Source organism: Elephas maximus, chromosome 11 (genome assembly GCF_024166365.1).
Source record: "Elephas maximus indicus isolate mEleMax1 chromosome 11, mEleMax1 primary haplotype, whole genome shotgun sequence".
In the NCBI taxonomy this organism is placed as follows: Eukaryota; Metazoa; Chordata; class Mammalia; order Proboscidea; family Elephantidae; genus Elephas; species Elephas maximus.
Genome location: NC_064829.1, coordinates 13,390,397 through 13,418,215, shown reverse-complemented (window position 1 = coordinate 13,418,215; position 27,819 = coordinate 13,390,397). Strand labels below are relative to the sequence as shown.

Below are 27,819 nucleotides of genomic sequence, written 5' to 3'. Positions count from 1 at the left end.
ACAATCACCTGGAAGGCGTGTTAAAAAACTGGATTCTGTTTTGATTTAGTTGGGCAGGGGCAGGCAGAGGTGTGGGTGGGGGTGAGGGGGGAAGTGGTGCATCTGAGAACTTGCATTTATAACAATTTCCCAGGTGATGTTGATGCCACTGGTCTGGGGACTAGGCTTTGGGAACCACTGATGGAGGCACTCAGAGATTTGGGACTTGAGCAAAGTTACAGATGCAAGAAAGTAAAGAGTAGGTGGGTGCTCATAAGATGGGTAGCCAGGATTATGTAGAATAGTTAATGCCATACTAAAGACGAAAGAGCATGAACTTTATTTGGATAGGCAGCGGGATGCCAAACAACATTGTTGAGCAGAAGAGTGGTATTTAAAACAGTATCATATAAGAAATGAAGTACTGATACATTCTATGACTTGAATGAACCTGGAAAGCATCATCCTAAGTGAAAGAAGATAGACACAAAAGGGCACATGTTGAATGATTCTATTTATATGAAATATCCTGAATAGGCAAATCCATAGAGACAGAAGACAGACTAGTGGTTGACAGGGGTTTATTTTATTTATTTGTATTTTGGGTTTATTTATCAATAGCTCATACGCAAGTTCAAGTTGAAGCTGAAGAAAATGAGAACAGGTCCACAATAGCCACCATATGACCTTGCGTATATTCCACCTGAGTTTAGAGACCATCTCAAGAATAGATTTGATGCATTGAAAGCTAATGACCGAAGACCAGATGAGTTGTGGAATGACATCAAGGACATCATACACAAAGAAAGCAAGAGGTCATTAAAAAGACAAGAAAGGAAGAAAAGACCAAAATGCATGTCAGAAGAGACTCTGAAACTTGCTCTTGAACATAGAGTAGCTAAAGCAAACAGAAAAAATGATGAAGTAAAAGAGCCGAAGAGAAGATTTCAAAGGGCAGTTTGAGAAGACAAAGTACAGTATTATAATTACATGTGCAAAGGCCTGGAGTTAGAAAACCAAAAGGGAAGAAAGTGCTTGGCATTTCTCAGGCTGAAAGAACTGAAGAAAAAATTTAAGCCTTGAGTTGCAATATTGAAGGGATTCTATGGGCAAAATATTAAATGACGCAGGAAGGATCAAAAGAAGATGGAAAGAATACACAGAGGCACTATGCCCCCCAAAATCGGCTGATGTTCAACCATTTCAGGAACTGATGGTATTGAAGGAAGAGGTCTAAGCTGCGCTAAAGGCATTGGGGAAAAACAAGGCGCGAGGAATTGATGGACTACCAATTGAGATGTTTCAACAAATGGATCCAGCACTGGAAGTGTTTGCTCATCTATGCCAAGAAATCTGGAAGACAGCTTCCTGGCCAACTGACCAGAAGAGATCCATATTTATGCCTATTCCCAAGAAAAGTGATCCATCTGAATGTGGAAATTATTGAACAATATCATTAATATCACACGCAAGTAAAATGTTGCTGAAGATCATTCAAAAGCAGCTGCAGCAGTGCCTTGACGAGGGACTGCCAGAAATTCAGGCTGGATTCAGAAGAGGAGTTGGAACCAGGAATATCATTGCTGAGGTGAGATGGATCCTGGCTGAAAGCAGAGAATACCAGAAAGATGCTTACCTGTGTTTTATGACTATGCAAAGGCATCCAACTGTGTGGATCATAACAAACTATGGATAACACTGTGAAGACTGCTAACTACAGAATGCTCAGTTGTGCTCATGGGGAACATGTACATAGATCAAGAAGCAGCCATTTGAACATAAGTAGATACTACGTGGTTTCAAGTCAGGAAAGGTATGTGTCGGGGCTGTATCTTTTCATCATACTTATTCAATCTGTATGCTGAGCAAATAATCTGAGAAGCTGGACTATATGAAGAAGAACAGGGCATCCAAATTGGAGGAAGACTCATTAACAACCTACCATATGCAAATGACACAACCTTGCTTGTTGAAAGTAAAGAGGATTTGAAGCACTTACTTATGGATTACATCTCAACATAAAGAAAACAAAAATTCTCACAGCTGAACCAATAAAGAGCATCATGATAAATGGAGAAAAGAACAAAGTTGCTAAAGATTTCATTTTACTTGACTCTATAGTCAACACCCATGGATGCAGCAGTCAAGAAATCAAACAACATATTGCATTGGGTAAATCTACTGCAAAAGACCTCTCTAAAGTGTTAAAAAGCAAAGATGTCACCTTGAAGACTAAGGTACGCCTGACCCAAGCCATGATGTTTTCAAACGCCTCATATACATGTGAAAGCTGGGCAATGAATAAGGAAAACTTATAAGAATTGACACTTTTAAATTATGGTGTTGGCAAAGAATGTTGAACATACTATGGCCTGCCAAAAGAATGAACAAATCTGTCTTGGAGGAAGTACAGCCAGAATGCTCCTTAGAAGCAAGGATGGTGAGACTACATCTCACATACTTTGGACATGTTATCTGGAGAAATCAGTTCCTGGAGAAGGACATTATGCTTGGTAGAGCAGGAGGTCAGAGAAAAAGAGGAAGACCCTCAATGAGATGCATTGACACAGTGGCTGCAACAGCAGCTCAAGCACAACAATTGTGAGGATGGCGCAGGACCGGGCAGTGTTTCGTGCTGTTGTGCGTATGGTTGCTGTGAGTCCGAACCAACTCGATGGCACTTGACAACAACAACAAGCAGTTAGGAGTGTGTGGGATTGGAAGTGGGGACTCCTAATGGCTTCATGGTCTCTCTTTGGGGTGATGAAAATTTTCTGAGACTAGTTAGTGGTGATGGTCACATAACACTGTAGTAAATGTCACTAACGGTAACATTTTCTCTTTTTTTGTGGTAAATACATGAGTAACAAATCCTTTGCCTTTTGTAAATTTTCTTTTGTGTCTTTTATCACAATGAAAAATAAACAGTATCACAGCCCTTTACAAAGATTATGTTATAATATAAGAAAATACTTAGGATATAATGTTAAGGGATAAAAATGCAAAATTATGTATGTAAGATGGCTATAACCATATCAAGACTCAACTTTATATGTAGAAAAAAGACCAGAAATAGCTTACTGTAATAAATGTTAGCTGTTTTGTTTGTTTTGGCATGATAAAATATGTGATTTTCCTCTACCTGTTAGAGTTTTTCTTAACTTTCAATTAATAACCAGATGTTACTTATATAATTTTTTAAAAATGTTTTAAAAGAGAAAGGAGGAGGAGAGAAATGGCTGTGGCATAACTTCCCCAAGGATAACTGCGCCTTGTCCTGAGCACGGGGTGGCCTGTGTCTTGGATGCTGGGGTTGGAGAGGCCAGGCTGACAGGAGAGACTAGGGGGCACCAGCAGGAGGGAGGAGGCATCCCTGAGCACAAAGGGTAACTTTCCACCACTCACCCAAGGCTCATGGTTTCTTCTGAAAACCTCCTCCTACGCACCCGCACCCTCTGTTTGTCTTTTCTGTCTCTCTGGCTTCTCCTTCATTGGGCAGTCAGCGTGCCCTGGGACTTTATCCACCTTCCATCCATTTTTTCAGCAATCCTTAGTTGAGCACCTGCTCTGTGACCTGTGTACCACCTGTATCCATGTAGCCAAAGTGCAAGCACACAGCCTGTGACTCTGGCCAGCTGGGGTGGCTTAACGCAGTGGACCTTTATATTATTTCTCTTTCATTTTCTAGCTACACTCTGCCTTTGATTCCTGGTCTGAGCTACAGTCCTCTCTCTCAATGCCTTTGGACAGTAAGGAAGTAATGCCTTTTCTATCTCATTTGTCTGGATCTGGCCTCTGAGTTAGGCTAAAGATTGCAGCCCGGATGAGCTCCTGGACATCCTGAATGTGAGTCTTTCCCAGGAGCTGCCTGCTTCCCTCTGGGCCTGCAGCCCTCACTCTGGAGCCTTGCTATCTCTTCTGACCACAGGCTTCAATTCAGGCTGTCTCTGCTTCTTTTCTCTAGAGCCCTGGTGGCGCAGTGGTTAAGAACTCGGCTGCTAACCAAAAGGTCAGCAGGTTGAATCCACCAGCAGCTCCTTGGAAACTCTGTCCTGTAGGGTCACTATGAGTCAGAATCGACTTGACAGCAATGGGTACGGGATCATAGCTTAAACCTTGTGGATCATGCTGCATGCTGTTTTTGCTTTGGACCTAAACCTATTATCTCCAATTTTTATTTTTTAATTGCCACTGCTCTCACCTCTCAGCATTAATGTGGCCCAGACCCATATTTGTATTCTTGAATTCTCACCTTGCATTGCAGCTATAGCAACAGAGGTTTGGGGCAGAGGTCTATTTCTTCAAACATCTAGAGATAGGCTCAGACATAAGCTCCTTACGGCAGGGCTCCGTGTCAACCTTTTCCCTCTCTAGCTCCTGGCATTGTGTCCCGTCATGGTAGGATCAGTATGTATGCACATTGGGTGGTGGATTCATGCAAGGAAAACATCAGTTAAATATTATCGTTGCGTTTATTATTTGCTCTTTAGGTAAGAACTCTTGTTGTTTGCCATCGAGTGGATGCCAACCCATATCGACCCTATAGGATAGGGTAGAACTATCCCATAGGGTTTCCTAGGCTGTAAACTATACGGGAGCAGATTGCCACATCTTCCTCCTGTGGAGCATTTGGTTGGTTTGAACCGCTGACCTTTTGGTTAGCAGCCAAGTGCTTAACCACTGTGCCACCAGGGCTCCTTGGTAAGAACTCTGGGGCATTAAAAATAATACAGTTGGGAGGGAATGTGTTGTCTTTGATAGACATGGTCTCATTTATTCAACAAATATTATTTTTACTCCTTGAGGGACTCCTCGGCCCTGCAAAGGGCAACAATGCTCTGGGTGCTGTTCTGGACCCGTAGAAGCTTCCTTCCAGTCAGTAGAAATATGACATATACTAATAGCATTGTGTGTGTGATTACGCCACCCAGCACCAAGTCTTACATCTTTGCAGCTAGCTCCTGATTCTCTACAGCTAGCTTTGGTATTTTATTTCCCACTTTGCTCAGCACCTCGAACTAAAGCTAGCTGAAATTAAATCTGTCAGGGGGTAGTTATCACGCTTACTGATGTTAAAAACCTGAATGCAGCCCAGAGAAACCCAGAAATTAGTGTAACAGAATATATTTATTGTGAGTAGGTATGATATGAATCGGGCAGCATCAATCCGAAAGTATCAGTACAGCGCTCCAAAGAAGGGATAGTGAAACAGGGGTTCGGGCAGGGTCCTTCCTGAAGGTCATTTTAATGCCCCAAAAGAACCCAGTGCCTAAGGCAAAGTGGTCTCCACTAAGCTGCTCACTAGGCTATTGTTTGACTTGAAGGTGACCCCAGGCAAACCAGTTCCTTAAAGGTTCAAAGTTCAAAAGGACGTCTAAGGGTAAGTGGTCTGGGCGGGTCACCCCAACTCCATGGACCTAGAAATCTGGATTCCAGGAGGATTAAAATGGTTTCTCCCTGATAGTGACAGTGTTTGGGGCTGAATCTTGGCCCTTTGTTCAGTTTCATTAATAGTAACACCTTCCTCCAGGAAGAAGGAGAACAGCAACTTAGTCAAAATGAAATTCTTGGCAGGGTAGTGTGTGGTACCTGGCTAGCAATTAGCACTCAATAAGGGTTAGCTCTTACTGTTGCTCTAATCAGTCTCCCTTCCAAATTTCCACATTCAAAAGAGAAGAGTATTACCAGTTAACCGGACCTAAATGTTCAGGGTTGCTTTTCTTCCTCTGCTTCCTCTTATCTTCTGCATGCAGAGATTGTATATTTGGGGAAGAGCAGAGAATGTTCAGATTCTCTATCCCCACCATCCCCAGAATGCAGAATTAAACTTGGTAAGGCTAGAGGATAAATTTGCTGATAGACAGTAAAATATACAACAAACAAATATTGCATTAGAGAGAGGATTTGTAAAGATATTCAAATGATCCAAGATGGCCATACAGATATTAACATACATAAAGAAAGAATGTGTGACTAGAAGAAGTCCAGATAGTTTATTCTCTGAGCAGCCTGAACAAGCATTCCCATTTCAACCCCCTCACAGAGGCACGAAACATTATTTAATACAACTTGGTAAGTGAAAAACTGTTTTTTGATGTTTCAATTTCTTTTTACTTACTAGTGATGTTGAGTACTTCATATACTCATTTCCTACTTGCGATTTGCCTGCTTTTTTTAAAATTAATCTATTAGTTCTTTCGGAGCCCTGGTGGTGCAGTGGTTAAATGCTCAGCCGCTAAACAAAAGGTTAGCGGTTCAAACACGCCAGCCGTTCCTCGGAAACGCCATTAGGGCAGTTCTACTCTGCCTGTAGGGTCGCTGTGACTTGGAGGCGACGTGACAGCAACAGATTTGGTTTTGGTCTGGTCTTCTCTTTATAAGTGCCATTGTGCCTAGCTTCTTTGAGCTGTTTGCTTTTTCTGGAATCAAAATTGTTTTATTTTTTATCTTTTTGGATATGTGTATAGAATTACTGCTCAGAATAAACCTTATGTTGAAATTTCATTGAGTTTTGATTATTGTTCACAGAACTTGGGGTATGTAAACATGTAGGCTAAGGAAGAATTGTTTGGAGGAAGGCTAGCGTCCCAGAAATTTTTACTCAAGAAAGGGTTCCGACTCAAAATCTTCTCTATCTGAGCTGTTGATGGGTGGGTTCTGCTGATGGGTGTGACATTGAACACATGTATGTGTCTGGGAGGGGGCCAGGTGGCGTTGTGGTGGATAAATTACTTTTATGTGTGGCCTTTCTAGCCATGGTCTTGTAACTCTCACCCAGAGGATTGTGTGGTAGGGTAATTGTGGCCTACCAAGGGTATTGGTCAGTTTTGCCTTAAAAGAGAGCCATTTCCAGAGCGGAGGGGAGGAGCCCGCCACCACCAAGGAAAGAGAGATCAGCAGGAGAGACCCAGAATCTAGTTCTTGGCACAGCAGATATTCTGTGTGGATGTGAGAGTAAGTCCCAGGCAGAACTGATATATCACAGGTGTCATGGGGTAGAAAGGGCAGAGACTTGGCAGCAGGAGATGGTGTAGTGGGCTTCCTGGCCCAGGGAGAGAGAAAGCTGAATGCTTTTGGGCAGAGACTGAGAGCCAGGAAGAGCATATCCTGATGGAAGAACTGTATCTTGAATGTTCCTGAGTCTTAACTGTAACTGTTACTTCCCTTATAATAAGCCCCATAATTGTGAGTATGTTCTGTGAGGTCTTTGTGGCCATTGCAATGAATAACGGAACCCGGAAAAGAAGTAGAGAGTTCTGTGTGAAGGACAGTTGATGTCAGAATTAGTAATGATGGCGGAGAGAGGAGGCTTGTCTGGCCTCCACCTCATAGGAGTCAGCCTTTCGCTGTTGATCTTGTTTCCCCTTCCCTCATTGTAGGGTTGGAAGAGGTCAGACATTGCCCCCAAGCTGTTTTTATAGACATCAAGTGAGGGAGGTACTTGCTGGAGTTACAGGAGATTAAGAACTGCCAGAGGGGGAAGGTGCCTTACCAGGGGACTGGAAAACTAGGCAATCCTTTCTTCTTTTCTCTTTAAGTCTGGTATGCTTTTCAGTAAATCAGTTGATATTTAGCTGAAGTTTGAATTTGCATATTAAAGTCTTCTATGAGAACTGAGAATAAGATGGTGAGAAAAATGATAGGTCATTCAGATGTTTATAATTATATACAAAGTATTGATGCTGTTGCCTGAGCCTGGAGTCATTTATATGTTCAAAAAAATTGAGGAAGGAAGTGAGGATGTTTGGAAGTTAACACTTCTTTTTTAATGGATATTAGCAATCCCGCCAACAGTTTTATAGGCTTAGGGAAGGGAGCAGGGTGGCCAGCTTTTCCAGTTTACACGGGACTGAGCTTCCTCTGGATGCAGGACTTCCAATATTTAAAACAAAACAAAACAAAACAAAAAAACAGAACCACTAAACAAACAAACAAAAAACACTTGCTAATGAGTCAACTCTGACTCGTGGAGACCCTACGCATGCCAGTGTTGAACTGTGCTCCACAGGGTTTTCAATGACTGATCTTTCAGGAGTAGATCACCAGGCCTTTCTTCCAAGGTGCCTCTGGGTAGACTTGAACCTCCACTCTTTTGGTTAGCAGTCAAGTGCTTAACCATTTCCATCACCCAGAGACTCAAAAACAGGACAGTCCTAGGCAAACCAGGACAGTCAGTCACTTAGATGGTTTGCCACACACGGACGAACTGCATGTAATCCTCCCCAGGATAAAGCAACAGGCTCTTTATGTCCACTTTCGACAGAGGATGAAATTGCAGATTTAAAAGATTCAGGAACTGCCTTAAGTTCACATAAACTGGGCATGAATGAGCCTTGATTTAAACTGGGTTCTGCCTGATGTCAAAGTGCCCTTTCTACTCCATGACACCTGTGATATATTAGTTCTGCCTGGGACTCACTCTCACATCCACACAGAATATCTGCTGTACCAAGAACTAGATTCTGGATGATTTGAAACTGACTCTGTCACACTGGTAAGTTTAAAAGTCAGTGAATAACAACAAGAATAACAGTCCAATAATAGTAGCCACAAGAATAGAAATACAATTTCTAGTGTCATTGGAGCCTGAAGGCAACTTGGTTAACCACTAAATTTACTTAGATCTTCTGAGAAGGCACATTGAATTAGGGGACAGTTACCAATGGCCTCTTCCTAGTCTGGTGCAGTCTTGGGAATCCAGACAGGCCAAAGAGAAGATCTCACATACACATTCACACACACGAAACACATGCTTGCACACACACGCAGCTCGTGGTTGATGAGATTCGAACTCGGCCATCTTGGTCATCTTCCCCTTCACTTGAGGGCTACGCTGGGTTGCATTTAAGGCTTGCTGACTCTGCAAGTTATACTTATTTTCTTAATGGAAGGAGTAAGAAAAATGAAAAAAATATACAGAGTCTCAGACAAGCAGCAGCAGGTCACGGTTGCCTGTTTACTTGTTAGTCTCTCCTGTGTAGGCCCCGAATCAGCGTATCTCCTCATTTGGTTGTACACCAGTATCCAGGGCAGGGTCTCTCCCAGAGTCAGCATCTGCCCTTTGCTGAGTGGGTGTGTAAACGATCAACAAAAGAAATGCCTAAAAAGGAGAGAATCATTGCCAATGTTGAAAATTAACTAGATTTTCTAATTTGATAACAAATATGTTAAAGTACAAAAAATGTTAAACATAACCACTTCTAAGGAAAAGTAAATCCTAAACTCCAGAGTATTACTCTGAGCAACTGTAGTAAAACTACCAGGACTAGCCAGAAGGAGCAACCTGTTGATGGTCTAAGCAAAGAAACTGGGGCTGGGTTGACTTTGGTCTGTGTAACTGAAGTTCAGTCTCCCAGTTTTACAAGTTAGCAGTGACAATGAACAGAACCAACTGGGATACACATTACAGAGGGCTTTTGGAATGTTGTCACAGCTGGATCAATTCATCTACATTTTTGGGGAAATTTCAATAAGTATCTTATATTTTACCTCTTTTAACTTAACACTTTGAGATCACCCAGGGATTCAAAAGACAGTTGAGTTCAATGCGCATCTGTGCCCACAGAGAGGGCGTTAGATGGTGAGGGTGTCTTAAATTGCCCAGTGCTAGAACTCAGGAAGGTATGTTTGGAAAATTTAAAACTTATCAGCTGACACCAGTCTTTTGTGACAGGCTGTTTGCTCTTGAACACTGCTCAGCACTCTTAGTTCTCAGCGTGAAATGGTGAAGGTCCCCACCCTCATCGCTGCCTTCCAGAGTGCTGGGAGTGCCCTGACTGGGACAGCTGCTCCAGGAGTTCTAAGAGATGTCACGTCCTTTCCACATGAAGACCAAGACGAGTGAGTGGAAGGGAGGCTGGCCATTTGCAGAGGGTCTGCGTCCACTTACCCCACCTCTGCCAGACTGCTACACTCCTAGGGCTTCTCGGGAAACGCCCCCCTTCCTCACACATGGAGGCTCTACAAGTTTGCTTCCTTAGCACTAGGGATTGCTTCTATGGGCTACTTTGTCTTTTTTCAAATCTGAGTGAGTTGTGGTGTCCATTTACTCTGTGTTTCTAAATCCTGCCGTAGAATCCCAGAACTCATCTCCCCCAGATTGGTTTAAAGGGTTCCAGTCACAAACATGGTAATGTAGCACAAGCTACTTAGAAGGTTTCTGAAACTTGAGGAAGGAGGCAGGAAGAAAGGATGGGAAGGAGGAAGGGAAGAAGGGGGAGAGGGAGGGACACAGGGGAGGAAGGGAGGGAGGAAGGAAGAAAGGAGGGAGGGCAGGAAGAAGGAAGAGGAGAGGGAGAAAGAAAGGGAGTTTTCAGTAAGGAGAAATAATAAAAAACAATGTATTTGATATTGAGTGAATCTTCTGCAGAAGACCTTGTTAAAGTTTTAAAAAGCCAAGATGTCACTTTGATGACTAAGGTATGCCTGACCCAAGCCATGGTCATTTCGATTGCTTCATACGCATGGGAAACTGGAAAATAAAAGAGGATGATGGAAGAAGAACTGATGCATTTGAATTATGGTGCTGGTGAAGAATACTGAATAGGTAGCGGACTGTATGGCAACTAACGACAACACAGTTCCATAAAAAAGATATAATTATTAAAAACAAAGTTAATAAACATTTGTATTTTTCCTTAACTGGCCCTTGATGACAGCCAAAAAGAAGAGTTTCAACCAAAATATTCCTTAGAAGCACAGACGGAGAGACATTGACTTGCTTACTTTGGACGAGTCATCAGGAAAGACCAAGCCCTAGAAAAGGACATCATGTTCGGTCAACTAGAGGGTCATCAAAAATGAGGGAAACCCCCAGTGAAACGGCTAGCCACGGTGGCCATGGCAACGGGCTCAAACGTATCAACAATCATGACGATGCTGCAGGACTGGGCACTGCTTCACTCTGTCCCACAGAAGGCCACCGGGAGGCGGGGCTGACTATGTGGCGACTAAAAACAACAACGCAGCTCCACAGAAAAGATGTAATTATTAAAAACAAGGTTCATGACCATTTTAATTTTTTCCTTAATTGGCCCTTGATGCCTCATCTCGGGACCACCTGCACGCTAGGGTGCGTAATAAATATGTCTTGCTTTTCCCGTTTGACGTGCAGACCCAATATTGTGTCATTATTTTCACCGAACCTTATTTACCTGTAAATCTACATAGTATGCACGTTTCATTTAACACCTAAGTGATATACCATTGTACACCATTAAATACACCCTAGGTTTTTTTTTTTTTTTTAGTAAAGACAGCATAATTTGCTTAATCGTTCCTCAGTTGTTCAGAGATTTGAGTTGTTTTCACCCCTGTAATGCTACACCTAATATAGTTACAGTCCCTTTACCTCAATACGGATGATTTTTGTTTCTCTAATGCGGCTCTTTATTTCTTTGTGTGCACGTGTATTTGCCCACAATCAGGAAGGTTTTGTTTAGTTTTTTTTTTCCTCTTTGTTTCTATGTTATTGTCCAAAAAAGGATTTTCTGGGTCAGAAAACACGATCTGTGTTACTGACTTTTCCAGATTTAAAAAAAAAACAATGGAACTGTTTTCCAGGTATAAAGTCACTTTGCTCTTTTAGACAAAGTCCCTGTAAAGAATTTTCTGAGATGAAGGGTATCTTCCAAGAATAAGGAGCATCTTTCAGGCTCAACAATCCTATTACTTGGCTACTCCCTGGTGCGGGGACCGGATTCTGGGACTGTATCATGATAATTCTGTGGGATCCCAGCCCCTTCCTTGTTGTTAGTTGCTGCCATGTTAGCTCTGACTTATGGCGACCTCATGCACAACAGAATGAAATGTTGCTGGGTCCTGTGTCATCTTCATGATCATCTGTGTGCTCAGCTCCATTGCTGTGGCCACTGTGTGTTTTGAGTGTCTTCCACCCTAGGGGGCTCTTCTTCCAGCACTGTAGTGGACAGTGTTCTGTTGTGATTCACAGGGTTTTCATTGGTTAAATTTCAGAAGTAGATCGCTAGGCCTTTCTTCCTAGTCTGTCTTATTCTGGAAGCTCTGCTGAAACCTGTCCACTATGGGTGACTCTGCTGTATTCGCAATACTGCTTGCATAGCCTCCAGTATCATTGCAACACACAAGCGACCACAGTACGACAAACTGACAGATGGGTGGTAGTCTCAGACCCTACCAAAAAAAAAAACCAAACCTGTTGCTGTGGAGTTCGTTCCAACTCATAGTGACCCTAGAAGCCCATAGAATCTTAGTCTTGTTTGATGAGCAAAGAGAGGTCAAAAAAAAAAAAAGATAACACTGCAGACAAAAGAATTCCTTTCTAACCGTCATCTGTTGCTTGTGAGAATATAAAACAGTACAGCCACTGTGAAAAACAGTTTGGCAGTTCCTCAAAAAGTTAAACACAGAATTACCACATGATCCAGACATTTCACTCCTAGGTATATGCCCAAAAGAACTGAAAGCAAGAATGCAAACAGATACTTGTGCACCAGTGTTCGTTGCAGCACTATTCACAATGGCCAAGAGGCGAAAACAGCCTACGTGTTCATCAACAGACAAATTAATAAACAAAATGCGGTATGTGCATACAATGGATTACTACTCAGCCATAAAGAGAAATGAAGTCCTGATACAGGCTACAACACGGATGAACCTTGAAAACGTTATGCTGAGTGAAATAAGTCAGTCACAAAAGGACAAATGTGATCAGACTTCTATGAAATATCTAGAATAGGAAAGTGTGAGGAGACTAAAGTGTGTGGTTATCAGGTGTAGAGGAGGGGAAAGGGGGGCATCATTGCTTAGGGGGTACTGAGTTTCTGTTAATGGCAATGGAAAAATTGGGGAACAATAAGGGTGATGGTTGAATAACATGATGAACATAATTACTGTTACTGAACTATACACGTGAAGATTGTTGAAACGGCAAATGTTCTGTTACATATATATTTACCACAAAAAAGATCATTTCTAGTCAATCTTTTTCTTTTTTTAAATTTCCACTCATTTTTAAACCCTGGTGATACAGAGACAACCCTTGTTTAATCTATGGATACCTCTCATATAGGTAGATAATTACACTTGTGTATCTGTTTGATCCTGTTATGGATTGAGCTGCGTCCCCCAAAATCTGTAAATCCTAACCTCTGTGTTTGTGGTTATAATCTCATTTGGGAATGGGTTGTCTTTGTTATGAGGCAGGATTAGTGGAGGGTGTGTTCTGAGTCAATTTCTTACAAAATATAAAAGGAGCAGATTAGGCATGCAGAGATGGTGGAAGAGAGATGTCAAGTCACATGGAGATTGCCCAGGAGCAGAAGCTAAAAGAAACAAAGACCTTCCTCCAGAGCTGACAGAAAGAGAAAGACTTCACCCTAGAGCTGTCACCCTGAATTTGGACTTCTGGGCTCCTAAACTGTGAGAGAATAAATTTCTGCTCATTAAAGCCACGCATTTGTGGTATTTCTGTTAAAGCAGCACTAGGTAAGTAAGAGGAGCCCTGCTGGTGCAGTGGTTAGGAGCTTGGCTGCTAACCAAGAGGTCAGCAGTTCAGATCCACCAACTGCTCCTTGGAAAACCTACGGGGCAGTTCTACTCTCTGTTCTGTGGGGTCACTGTCAGTTGGAATTGACTCGATGGCAATAGGTTTGGTTCTTTTGGGTGTGTGTTTAGATAACTAAGACCTTATTTGTAGAAGAATGTTAGTAGCTCTTGACCTTATTTGTGTTGAATAAATGCTTCGAGAGGTATGACAGTGCTGTGCAAGCACAGGGGAAGACTTGGGGGAGGAGGTGGAATTTGAGCAGGCCCTTGAAGGACATGGGGTCTCACCAGATGGGCTAAGAAGAGGCTACTCTGAGCAAGATGGGCTAAGGAGTTTGGGCCTCATCCTAAAAATGGAACGGTGCCACTGAAAACTTTAAAGCAGTAGAAAAGCTGAAGTCTGAATTACTACACTGACCTTTTTCTTTATAAAGGTCTCGTGAAAAATTTGCATGTTGGATTTTTTTTTTTTTTGGTTAAATTCTCAATTTATCAAATTTTTGTATCCACTGATTTTTGTAAAAAAAAAAAAATTTTTTTCTTTTATACCCAAACTTCTTCATATTTGCTGAAAATTGCAGAGGAGTCAGGAGGTACTTTAGTACAGCTGCTTGATAGTAATCAGAGAGTATAATAACAGCATTCACGGAGAACATTATACCTTTAAAGAGGAGACCCAGACCTGCCACTCCCAAATACGCCTTGTAGCAGTCATCTTCCCCTCTTCCTGGTGTGGAACCTTTATGTGTCACCTTGTGTTGATCACAGAGACCTGGTTCTTCATAAGGCCACTGTCTACAGGGTTACCTGGCTGATGAGAAGGTACGAACACATGCACATGGTTCAGTCAACAGATGAGAATTGCCCTTTTTAAAGCATGGTGCAAGGCCTTATGGGGATGAGACAGAAATGAGGTAATCTGTAGTGGGTCTGGGAGTGGGGAGAAGGACAAACAGACTGGGGTGATTCTCAGGGAGGACGGGCCTGGATAGGAGACGATGTGTGGAGAGCCAAGAAACCACACAAGCCTGCCAGACACCTAGGCTCATAGAGAAGAGAGTGGAATGAGAGGAATCATGAGAAAGCTTAAGGGAACAGAAATTTTGTCTACTCATCTTTGGGGATGGTCCTGCCCTCGGTGACCTATTGCAATCTTACGAATCCCACTTTGTCCATAAGGTATGGAAATGGAAAAGGTTTCCTCTGTAGTTTGACCGGCTTTAGGAAAAGCCAACAGGACATGCTTATACACAGAGACTCAGATGACACTGCCAACCGGGCCCCCAGGTGCTGAAATCCCTATGGTGCTGGGGGAGGTATGCTGGCCCAGGATGTGTCCCTGTGGGTGGGCGCCAGTGTCTGTCTGCCCCTGCACACCGGAGGACAATGAGGCACTGTGGCCAGGGCTAGAGACTTCTGGGCAGGCCTCTTTCCACCCTGTCCACATAGAAGAGTCTCTGTACTTTGGATACTAAGCCAAGGACAGAAACTGACACAATAATCTTGAATCTAACAACTAGAAAAGGATGTTGAATAGGATGTGTAACTTATCTGCGGCTACTTTTTGAACAATTTAGGACAGAACTCTGTGAGTAAATACCCTCCTCAATTCTGCACCTCAAGTAGGGGCTTCTGCTGCTCTGGAGGAGACTTTAATTGCCTGTCGTCTGTATGAGGTGCCCTGGTGGTGCAGTGGTTAAGTGCTGGCTGCTGCTAACCAAAAGGTTGTGGTTCAAACCCCCAGGCATTCCTTAGGAGAAAGATGTGGTGGTCTGCTTACCTAAAAGATTTACAGCCTTGGAAACCCTGCAGGTTCTCTATGAGTCAGAACCGACCCAATAGCAACGGGTTATTTTCTTGTTATTGTCTGTATGTAGGCCCTGGCTGGCGTAAATGGTAAATACCCTCTGCTGCTAACCAGAATGTTGGCGGATCAAGACCACCCAGAAGTGCCTCAGAAGAAAGACATGGCAATCTACTTGTGAAAAATCGTCATCAAAAACTCTGTGGAGCACAGTCTACAGAGACAGGAAGTCACTGAGGGCCCCTATGGAGCACAGTCTACTCTGACGCAGGAGGTCACCGAGGGCCCCTATGGAGCACAGTCTACCCTGACGCAGGAGGTCACCGAGGGCCCCTATGGAGCACAGTCTACCCTGACGCAGGAGGTCACCGAGGGCCCCTATGGAGCACAGTCTACCCTGACGCAGGAGGTCACCGAGGGCCCCTATGGAGCACAGTCTACTCTGACGCAGGAGGTCACCGAGGGCCCCTATGGAGCACACTCTACTCTGACGCAGGAGGTCACCGAGGGCCCCTATGGAGCACAGTCTACTCTGACGCAGGAGGTCACCGAGGGCCCCTATGGAGCACAGTCTACTCTGACGCAGGAGGTCACTGAGGGCCCCTGTGGAGCACAGTCTACTCTGACACAGGAGGTCACTGAGGGCCCCTGTGGAGCACAGTCTACTGATGCAGGAGGTCACCGAGGGCCCCCATGGAGCACAGTCTACTGACGCAGGAGGTCACCGAGGGCCCCTATGGAGCACAGTCTACTGACACAGGAGGTCACCGAGGGCCCCTATGGAGCACAGTCTACTCTGACGCAGGAGGTCACCGAGGGCCCCTATGGAGCACAGTCTACCCTGACACAGGAGGTCACCGAGGGTCCCTATGGAGCACAGTCTACCCTGACACAGGAGGTCACCGAGGGTCCCTATGGAGCACAGTCTACCCTGACACAGGTCACTTAAGGTCAGAGTCTGTCTGCACACTGGGACTTTTTTGAGTCCAGGCTTCTAGGGTTTTTCCCTCTGGAGGCCTCAATTTGGAAGTCCTCATTGTATGGGCTACCTGGGTGTGGGGTGGTGAAACAGGACAAAGCAGGTAGTCAAGGCGGGTGGTTTGCTGGGAAAATGGAGTGTCATTTATTAAAGTTGGAGTGCAAAGGAGGCTTGAGAGCTTGGTACAGGGGTGAGGTTTAAAAAAAAAATTTTTTTTTTAAAGCTTATTTCCCATCTGAAAGTGAATTCCTTGGGTAGATATCCTGAAAAGGCTGAGATTTCTATGGCTGAGATTTCTATAGCAGCAATAAGTGAAGTCACCAAATGGATGCGGCCGAGGAATACATACACGGAGAAAGAAAGCCAGCATAATAACAAGCCTCCCTTGGGCAGTTTGAAGTCCGAGTGTCCTTCATTTCCTAGTTAGGGAAAGATGCAAGTCCTTCTGTATGATCGCTGGGAGGCCACGTTTCCAGGACAGTTCTGGGGCTGGGTTCCCGCTAGTTGTAGGATTTCCCACACTGAGCAAGGGGCTTTGTCTCCAGAACACGCGAGTCTTTTTTCAGACATTGGCACGCCTGTTTTGGTGGGAGGATTAGGACGAGTGTTCCTAGAACCATACTCAGTTACATACTGAAAAACGCACTAACGGCTGAGAGCGAAGGGGCCGGCGCCAGCAGCTGCGAAGTGGATCCCTCCTGCTCCTGACCCCCTCCTCTCTGCGATGCCCCAGTGGTGGTTTCTGCCAGGAGCCCAGAGTGTCACTTCAGGATGAGACCGTACACGGACGGGCTTCACTCTGCACGACCTCGGCTGACACCATGCGCTTTTAATGACAGCCGGTGGTGGGGCCGGGTCTTCTCCTGCCGGTCCAGTCCTCCTCCCGCCCGCCGGGCACCTCTGCTGGGTGGGGCTGGAGAGGCTCAGGCTGAGGGCGCCGTGTGGACCCCGGCCCAGCGCCCAGCTGGTCTGAAGGAGGAGGCAGTTTGTCCAGGACGCCACCGTCTCGGGGGCGGCTTCAGGAGGCGGCCGACGCGGTCCGCGCGCGTTCCTGGGATCTGGGGAGCGGGGGACGTTCCTGCCGGAGCGGGGCAGACCCGGCCGAGGGCCTTTCTAGGGCAGCGGTCCGAGGGTACCGCGGCCCGGGCGGAGGCGTTCCCGGGATGGGGGCGGCCGAGGGGGCGGGCCCGCGGAGCCGGGAGGCGGGCCGCCACGTGACCGCCCGGGGCCGGGCCGGCGCTGGGCTGGGCTGCCCAGAAATAGCGCGGGTTTCCGCCGCCGGGCTGCGAGGGGACGGGCGACGCTAGGACGCGCGCTCGAGGGCGCGGCGCAGACCGGACGCCGAGGATGCTGAGCCCCGGCCCCGGCCCAGTCCCCAGCAAATGATGGCGATCCGGGAGCTGAAAGTGTGTCTTCTCGGGGTGAGTCCCGGCCCGGCTCCGCTGGGGAGACCCGCGCACCCGGCCGCCGCGCGCCCTGGCTTTCCCGCGGCCGCTGCCCCCGCGCGCCCCCGGTCCCGCTGCGCCCGGGACCCGGTCTGCCTCGCTTGGGGCCGGGTGGGGCCCGGGGGCCCGGGCCGGCGCCTTGGATACTTTCCTTCCCGCGGAAAGTTTAGGTTTCTCTGCGGAGGGCCGAGCCCTCCTGGCCTCCCCGGGCCGCTGTGGGTTCCCTTCCTTTAAAGTCCACCCCGAGTTAGAGCAGCAGCGATGGCGGTGGGGGCGAGGAGAGGGTGCCGTGGAGGGTGCGTCTGGAAAACTTGATCTCCTGGTAAAGAGAGGCAGGCCCAGAAAGGCCTCGCCGGCACCACCTCCCCTCCCTCAGAGTGGGTCTTCCTAGCCTGAAGAAACGTCAAAGTGCCACAAACAAACCGACAACACTGGCAGGCCTGTGGGTGACGCGGGGCAGCACCTAGAAGCCCCCGGGTAACTCAGGCACTGCCCACGTCACATCTCAGAACTGCTCATTGTGAAAGAAAGCTGGTTTTCAACCGGATTCTGAGCAGGCTTTCGCGTCCTTCTGTGACGCACCGCCCTTCCAGTTGGCACATCTGGACTCCCAAGAAAACCATTTCCTAGAAGAAAGAAATGCTTACAGGCTGTCAAAGTGGACGTACGAGAAGCGTATAAAGAGAAAATGAACCTGAGTCCAGTCGGGCAGCGCTAGCTGTCCGCGGTTAGGGTTAGGGTTGAATTGTACCAAACCACGGTCTGGGCTCCGGCCCGCCCCGCGCCTCTCGGCTCTCCGGTCACTGCCCTCTGCCAGAACTGCCCTTACACTGGGTTGTCCAGTTCGCCTAGAATTCCAGGGGCCAAGGACCCCGTCCTTGTTACCCCCTAGCCCAGAGCACCCAGTACTCCCTGCCTCCAGTTGCTCAGCCCAGCATCCCGGAACACGATGCTTCTGGACTTTCTCTGTTGACCTTTGTCAGGGGTGCAGACAGGTTTTGCTGTCTGCCAGGCTCTCTAATATAGTCCAGACATAAACTCCAGGAATCCCAGGCTTCCTTGTGAAAGCCCACCTCAGCCTCAGGAGAGACCTTCAGAGACTTAGAAGGAATGGGAATCAAGGGGTCACTTTGGAGTGTGTTGTGTGTGTGGGAGGAATAAAGTAGGAAATGTTTTGGCCTTTTATTCTTATTTTTTAACACATCCTTCTCCCTTGCTGTCTGCTTAGGCAGCACAGGCCCTGCCCCATCATATGTACTCGCTGTCTTCCATTTCAGCATTCAGGGATGAGTCTCTGTCCTTCTACAAGGAAACTGATCGAGTGGAAAGGGCCGTGTATCAGGAGATAGGAAGCCTGGTCCTTATCCTTCCCCACTAACTAGCTGTGCAGTTTTGGACAAGTCACTGAGTTGCCTCATCTACAAAGTGGACATGATACCATTTTCCCTGTAAGGCAAAGGGCTCTGCAAGATGATCTCCTGAGATACACAGTACCAGCTCCTGCTAACCTCTGATTCCAGGGTGGCAGTTAGCAAACCTGGGAGAGGAAAAAGCTGGAGGGAATCCCTGTTCTTTTTCTCTTCAAGAATGAAACACAGTTTTGGTGGCTTCTTGGAGACAATGCCTCATCTTTGTTTGCTATTTCTTTCTGGGGCTCTGTTGATAGGAATTTGAACAGTGCCAAAGCAGACCAAGGAGGTATGTCTGGGCAGATGGAGGCTTTGAAGCATCAATCATGTCACATCATATCTGTGGCCTCTTTTGTTTGACAGTGGCTGTAATTTTCAGTCTTACTTAGGTCAGAGGCTGTCTTATCTGAAAGGGCAAACAACCGTATTATCCACATGGAGTAATGTTTGCCAAGTGTCCTGGCTTGGCTGGTCCTTTCCTGGGCAAGAGGTGTGTGACTGACCTTATTCCTCATTGCTCATCCAAACAGGGTGGTTTTCTGGGTGAGATGACTTGGGCGAGGTCAAAGCCATTTTACTTGCCATGCGTTTACTCTTGATTTGAGAGAGAATCCTGTGGGTCAGTGGATGGAAGAGGGAGTCAAAAGTCTTCTCAGATTTTCAGCAGAAACCCCGAGCTTCTTTGTTCTTTGTGTAGGGAGGCCTCTCCTTTTAGGGTGAAGTCTTACATGTGGCTAGCCCTCCGCTTCCTGTTTTTTTTAGCCACCACATCTCCCTGAAGTCTGAGTGTGGCCAAGATCCTGGCAGCCACACCCTAAAATGCCCTGTTGAGATCACTTTCTCCTTGGCCCTACTTTAGAAGGTGATAGAGAATGTGGCCCTTATTGGTCCAGTAGTCCAAGTTTCACTATCTCAGTGGAGAGGCTGAGGGCCTGTTCTTTTGTGCCTGGGCACTTGCGCAGATTCCTCAGTGATTATTTGGGGACATGCTTCCCATTGTACAAGGCATGGGCAGTCCTGACTTTTATCCCAGGCTGTATGTTGGTGCCTCTTAGCTGTAGTCTCCTCCTCTTCAGTGGGATGGAGGCTCTGCCTTCTGACATTAGGGTTAGTTTCAAAAGTTGGAAGTGAGAGTGGGTCAGATGGCCTGTCTTCTTTACTCATACCAGGGTTGTTCAGAGCCCTGATGTTTCTTTCTCCTTATTTTCTGGGAAGTTAGGTGTGTCTAGTCTTACTTCTTCTGTTGAGTGCTCCCCGATGGGATTGACGTTGGTCCGTGGAACAATTGGTGAATGCATTGCGCTCTTGGAAAACCAATGACTCAAGAGCATTGGTCTGTGTTACCTGTTACTAATTATTGGCTCTCATTTTTTTCATGTGTGAACTTCCTCATGTTTATTACACGTGGCCTCAGCTCAGCAGGCCTTTGTGAATGTTGTTTTCTGGGATGAGCTGGCTGTCAGTGGGCTCGCTCCACAGGAGGCTGTGCTTGGTAGGAGAGCACACTTATTAGACACCCTGTGAGTATCCTTCCTGCCAATATCATTCCCACTTTGTAGTCTGAACTAGTGTTACGAAACATGTAGCTTAAAAAGAACACCCTTAAAAACAGAAAAGTATGTTTAAAAAAAAAAAAAAACTAACAAAAAAACAACATTCAGGCAGCAGCTGTTTAAACCTCAAAGGTGGAAAGCTTCCCAGTATGCATTTTTAACACACATCACCACGTGGCAAAAAGCAGGAGACAGAGAGAAGGGGGAACAGGGGGAGGAGAAGCTGGAGGAGGAGAGGATCTTTTATAGTTTCCTGTGTGTGTGTGTGTGTGCGCGCTGAAAAACTGCTTCCGGATGGAATCCCAGGGAGATTTATATTTGGGCTTTAGTTGTCTTGACAACAGTTTAGAGATTTCTGTCACTTCCTTATGCTGAATGAGTGGTTATAAGACAACTGAGGGCTTCCCTGCTTGAGGGAAGGCGCGGTGGAAGCATCTCCTTTTGGTCTTTGTTAACATCTATGTGGTGGTTTATCAAAGAGCAGTCAAAGACCTCTGACATCTGGGCCTAGGGGACTTCAGATACCTAAAGGGCCTTCATGGGAAATAGGCTCTGTGATCTCAGGACCTGCTGGGGCCCAAGAGTGGAACAGGTTTCTGCCCAGAATCAGACAGACCGGTCCGAGCTGTGGACCCACAGGTGGGCTGTTGGGAGTGATGTGGAGCTCCTCTTCCCCAGAGCTCAGTGAGGCTGTGTCAGTCTGGCCTGGCCGCTTCAGAAGAACTGAAGGCTTAGGATGACATATGTGGCCAGATAACCTTCAAATCTGGTTTTCAAGTCTGAGATTCTATTAACATATTCTTTTTTATTTATTATTTCCCTGAAAGTAGCATTTCTCATGTGTGGGAAGAGAGGCTAGCAACAGCATTTATTTATTTTCTTTTTTAAAAAACTTATTTTGTTGTTGTTGTTGAGAATATACACAGCAAAACATACACTAGTTCAACAGTTTCTGCATGTACAGTTCAGTGACTTTGATTACATTTTGCGAGTTGTGCAACCATGCTCACTGTCCTTTTCTGAATTGTTCCTCCCCCATTAACATAGACTTCAAAAAAAAATTTTTTTTTTTTTTACTCTCCCCTAAAGTTCCTATCTAATCTTTCCAGTTGCTGTTGTCAGTTTTTTTCTTTAAGTTTTATTTATTTTGTTGTTGTTCAGAATATATAAAACAAAACATACACCAATTCAACAATTTTTACATGTAAAATTTAGTTTCATTGATTATATTCTTTGAGTTGTACAATCATTGTCACCTTCCTTTTCTGAGTTGTCCCTTTCTATTAGCATAAACTCACTGCCCACTAAAGCTCCCTTCCAGTCTTTCAAGTTGTTGTTTTCAATTCCATCCCATATGGATAGTTTTTAAGAGTGCATAATGCTCAAGGCAGACCTTTTTTACTAGTTAAGCTAAACTAATGTTCAGTTTTAAGAAGACTTCAGGGGATATTTTTGGTTAAAGGCTTCAAAGATTATCTCAGGGCAGTAGTTTTGGGGGTTCATCCATCCTCCATGGCTCCACAAAGTCTAGAGTCCATGAAAATTTGAAATTCTGTTCTGCATTTCCCCCCTTTTGATTAGGATTCTTCTTTGGAATCTTTGATCAAAACGTCAGTAATGGTAGCTGGATTCCGTCTAGTTCTTCTGGCCTCATGGCAAAGGAGGCAGTTGTTCATGGAGGCAGTTAGCCACACATTCCATATCCTCCCCCTATTCCTGACTCTCCTTTGTCTCTGTTGCTCCAGTTGAATAGAGACCAATTGTGCCTTGGATGGCCGCTTGAAAGCTTTTAAGACCCCAGCCATTAAGAAACAAACTAGGAGGTAAAACAGAAGCACTAAACATGTTATTACCCAATTAACAGGAATGTCCCATGAAACCATGAAGCTGAACCTCTAAAGCAAAGTACCAAATCCCATGAGGTATTTGGTTGTACATAAGCAACCTCAGCAGCTACTCTTAAAAAAATTTTTTTGTCATTGTTATAAATATATTACACAGCTTTTGCCAATTCAGCTTTTTACAGGTGTACAGCTTATTGTCAGCAATTACAGTAATTGGCTGCGCAACCCTACCCTTAATCAATGAGATTTTTCTATTACTGTTAACTCCCTTTTTCCCCCTCCCTCCACCCCTAGTAACCACCAATAAACTTTTGTCTGTATATATTTGCCTTCTCTTTTTATAAAAGTAAGGCCACATAACATTTGTCCTTTTGTGATTGGCTTCTTTCCCTTGACATACTGTTTCACGCTGCATCCATACTGTAGCATTTATCAAGATTTCATTTTTCTACTGGCTGATAGTATTCCATTGTGTGTATATACCACATTTTGTTTATCCATTCGTCTTTTGAGGTTGTTTTCACTGTTTGGCTGTTGTGAGTAGTATTGTATTGAACATTGTCATACAAGTCTCTTTTTGAGTCTTTGCTTTAGGTTATATCCCTAGGAATGGAACCGCTGGGTTATATGGCAGTTCTCGTTTTAGTTTCGTGAGGAACCACCACACTCTTTTCCTCAGTGGCTGTACCATTTTGCATTCCCACCGGCAGTGGATAAGGGTTCCAGTTTCCTTACACCCTCACCAACATTTGTTATTTTCTGTTTTTTTTTTAATCTTAGCCATCCTAGCGGGAGTGTAAAGCATCTCATTGTGGTTTTGATTTGCATCTCTCTCATGGCTAATGTCATTGAACATCTTTTTATGTGTTTGGTGGCCATTCGAATGTCCTCTTTAGTGAAATGTTTTTTTTGCCCATTTTATCATTGGGCCCATTTTATTATTTGTCTTTTGTTATTAAGTTGTTGCAGTTTTATATATATTTTGGCTATTAGATTCTTATCAAATATATAGTTTCCATAGATATTCTCCCAGTCAGTAGATTTTTTTCCCACTTTTTTTGGCAAAGTCTTTTGATTAACAAAAGTTTTAATTTTTATGAGATTCCATTTATTTATTTCCTCTTTTGCTGTTTGTGCTTTGTTATTATATTACCCAGAAACCAAAACCCAGTGCTGTGGAGTCGATTCCGACTCATAGCGACCCTTTTTTATATGTTATTATATTAGAGAATCCATTATTGAAAGCTAGGCCTGACAATGTTGCCCCTGCTTGTTCTTTCGAGAATTTTGTGGTTTTAGTTTGCACATTCAAAATCCATTTTGAATTTGTTTTGGTGTATGGTGTGAGGCAAGCATCCTATTTCATTTTTCTGCATGTGGAAATCCAATTTTCCCAGCACCATTTATTGAAGACACTATTCTTTCCTTATTAAATGGACTTAGCACCCTTGCCAAAAATCAGTTGACCATAGACGTGTGGACTTATTTTTAGACTTTCAATTTTGTTCCATTGGTGTATGTGTCTATTGTTATGCCAGTACCAGGCTGTTCTGATTACTGTAGCTGTATAAAAGCCATTGCCATCGAGTCGATTCCGATTCATGGCGACCCAATAGGACAGAGTAGAACTGCCTCATAGGGTTTCCAAGGAGCAGCTGGTGGATTTGAACTGCTGACCACTTGGTAATCAGCTAAGTGCATACCCACTGGGCCACCAGGGTATGTTTTAAAGTCAGGAAGCGTGAGTTCTCCTGTCTTGTCCTTCTCTTTCAGCACTGTTTTAGGTCTTTGGGGCCTCTTGCCATTCCATATAAAATTGAAGATTTGTTTTTCTGTTTCTGTAGAGAAGGCTGTTGGAGTTTTATTGGGATTGCACTGAATAATATAGATCTCTTTGGGTAGTATTGACATCTTAACAATATTAAGTCTTCTAATCAATGAACATGGAACATATTTCCCTTTATTTAAGCCTTCTTTCATTTTTTCAGCAATGTTTTGTAGTTTTCATTGTATAAGTCCTTCATGTCCCTGGTTAGATTTATTCCTAGGTATTCTCTTAGGTGCTATTGTAAATAGAATTTTTACCCTAGTTTCCCTTTCAAATTTCTCACTGCTTATGTGTAGAAACCCAGCTGTGTTTTGTTTGTTGACCTTGTACCTTGCAGCTTTGCTAAATTCCTCCATTAGCTCTACAAGTTTCCTTGTGGTCTCTTTGGGATTTTCTATATGTATAGGTTCATATCATCCACCAATAGAGATAATTTCATTTCTTCTTTTCCAATCTGTATACATTTCATTTATTTTTCTTATATTATTGCTCTGGCTAGGACTTCTAATGCAGTATTCAACAGAAGTGATGAGAGTGGGCACAATAACATTTATTTCTTACCATACCTGCTTCCTCTATTACATGGAACCCTTTGGGAAAACTAAGGTTCCACATACTTGGTCACTCTGGATAGCTTCTGTGTCTCAAGAGAATAAGTATAAATGATATGGGGGAGGATGTCTCCCTGGTGGTGCCTGGCTTATAGTAACATTGTACCCAGCTGTCCTAGTTTCCTAGTGCTGTTGTAATAGAAATACCACAAGTGTTGTTGTTAGGTGCCGTCGAGTCGGCTCCGACTCATAGCGACCCTATACACAACAGAACAAAACACTGCCTGGTCCTGCGCCATCCTTACAGTCCTTGTTACGCTTGAGCTCACTGTTGCAGCCACTGTGTCAATCCACCTTGCTGAGGGTCTTCCTCTTTTCTGCTGACCCTGTACTTTGCCCAGTATGATGTCCTTCTGCAGGGACTGATCCCTCCTGACAACATGTCCAAAGTATGTAAGACCCAATCTCACCATCCTTGCTTCTAAGGAGCATTCTGCCTGTACTTCTTCCAAGACAGATTTGTTTGCTGTTTTGGCAGTCCATCGTATTATATTCAATGTTCTTCACCAACACCACAATTCAAAGGTGTCAGTTCTTCTTCGGTCTTCCTTATTCATTGTCCAGCTTTCACATGCGTATGATGTGATTGAAAATACCATGGCTTGGGTCAGGTGCACCTTAGTCTCCAAGGTGACATCCTTGTTCTTCAACACTTTGAAGAGGTCCTTTGCAGCAGATTTGCCCAATGCAATGCGTCTTTTGATTTCTTGGCTGCTGCTTCCGTGGCTGTTGATTGTGGATCCAAGTAAAATGAAATCCTTGACAACTTCAATCTTTTCTCCATTTATCATGATGCTGCTCACTGGTCCAGTTGTGAGGATTTTTGTTTTCTTTATGTTGAGGTGCAATCCATACTGAAGTCTGTGGTCTTTGATCTTCATCAGCAAGTGCATCAAGCCCTCTTTACTTTCAGCAAGAAAGGTTGTGTCATTTGCATAATGCAGGTTGTTAATGAGTTTTCCTCCGATCCTGATGCCCCTTTCTTCTTCCTATAGTCCAGATACCACAAGTGAGTGGCTTTAAATAACAGAAATTTGTTTTCTCACAGTTTTGGAGGCTAAAAGCCCAAATCTGCATCTCTGCCATGTCAGTTCCTTTCTTGTGAATAGTCCCATGTGTTCCTTGGTTCTTTGGCTTGTAGATGATCCTCACAATCACTTTTACGCTTGATCCCATTGTTGCAGCCACTGTGTCAATCTGTCTGTTTAAGAGTCTTCCTCTTTTCCGCTGACCCTCTACTTTACCAAGCATGATGTCCTTCTTCAGGGACTGGTCCCTCCTGATAACATGTCCAAAGTATGTGAGACAAAGTCTCACCATTCTTGCTTCTAAGGAGCATTCTGGCTGTACTTCTTCAAAGACAGATTTGTTTGTTCTTCTGGCAGTCCATGGTATATTCAGTATTCTACCGAATCAAACCCAATGCCGCCGAGTTGATTCCGACTCATAGCGACCCTATAGGACAGAGTAGAACTGCCCCATAGAGTTTCCAAGGAACACCTGGTGGATTCGAACTGCCGATCCTTTGGTTAGCAGCCATAGCACTTAACCACTATGTCACCAGGGTTTCCCAGTACTCTACACCAACAGCATAATTCAAAGGCCTCAATTCTTCAGTCTTTCTTATTCATTGTCCAGCTTTCACATGCATATGAGGAATTGAAAACAGTATGGCTCGGGTCAGGCGCACCTTAGTCCTTAAAGTGCCGTCTTTGTTTTTTAACATTTTAAAAAGGGCCTTTGCTCCAGATTTGCCCAATGCAACGTGCCATTTGATTTCTTGACTGCTGCTTCCATGGGCATTGATTGTGGATCCAAGTAAAATGAAATCCTTGACAACTTCAATCTTTTCTCCATTTATCATGATGCTGCTCACTGGTCCAGTTGTGAGGATTTTTGTTTTCTTTATGTTGATTGAGGTGCAATCCATACTGAAGGCTGTGGTCTTTGATCTTCATCAGCAAGTGCATCAAGCCCTCTTTACTTTGAGCAAGCAAGGTTGTGTCATCTGCATAATGCAGGTTGTTAATAAGTCTTCCTCCAATCCTGATACCATATTTTTCTTCATGTAATCCAGCTTCTAGGATTATTTGCTCAGCATACAGATTGAATAAGTATGGTGAAAGGATACAACCTTGACACACACCTTTCTTGACTTTAAACCATGAGGTATCTCCTTGTTCTGTTCTAACGACTGCCTTATGGTCTATGAACAGGTTCCTCATGAGCATAATTAAGTGTTCTGAATTCCCATTCTTTTCAACGTTATCCATAATTTGTTACGATTCACACAGTTGAATGCCTTTGCATAGTCAATAAAACACAGGTAAACATCTTTCTGGTATTCTCTGCTTTCAGCCAGGATCCATCTGACATCAGCAGTGTTATCCCTGGTTCCACACCCTCTTCTGAACCTGGCTTGAATTTTTGACAGTTCCCTGTCAATAATACTGCTGCAGTCGCTTTTGAATGATCTTCAGCAAAATTTTCCTTGCATGTGGTATTAATGACATTGTTTGAAAATTTCTGCATTCCATTAGATCATGTTTCTTTGGAGTGGGTACAAATATGAATCTCTTCCACTTGGTTGACCAGGTAGCTGTCTTCCAAATTTCTTGGCATAGATGAGTGAGCACCTGCAGTACTGCATCGGGTTTGTTGAAACATCTCAATTGGTATCCCGTCAATTCCTGGAGTTCTGTTCTTTGCCAGTGCCTTCAGTGCAGCTTGGATAAGTACCATCGGTTCTTGATCATATGCTGCCTACTGAAATGATTGAACGTCAACGAATTCTTTTTGGTACAGTCACTCTGTGTATTCCTTCCATCTTCTTTTGACGCTTC

General features: G+C 44.5%; 1 protein-coding gene across 1 annotated transcript in view; it reads left to right on the top strand.

Moving 5' to 3' along the window:
• The first annotated feature begins 17,541 nt into the window (after positions 1-17,541).
• The window catches only part of RAB31 (RAB31, member RAS oncogene family), a 266,550-nt gene continuing 256,272 nt past the window's right edge, over positions 17,542-27,819 (top strand). The window contains exon 1 of the mRNA XM_049900176.1: positions 17,542-17,707. Within this exon, the coding sequence (XP_049756133.1) occupies positions 17,669-17,707 (39 nt within the window). The 5' untranslated portion in view covers positions 17,542-17,668. The remainder of the gene's footprint in view (positions 17,708-27,819) is intronic.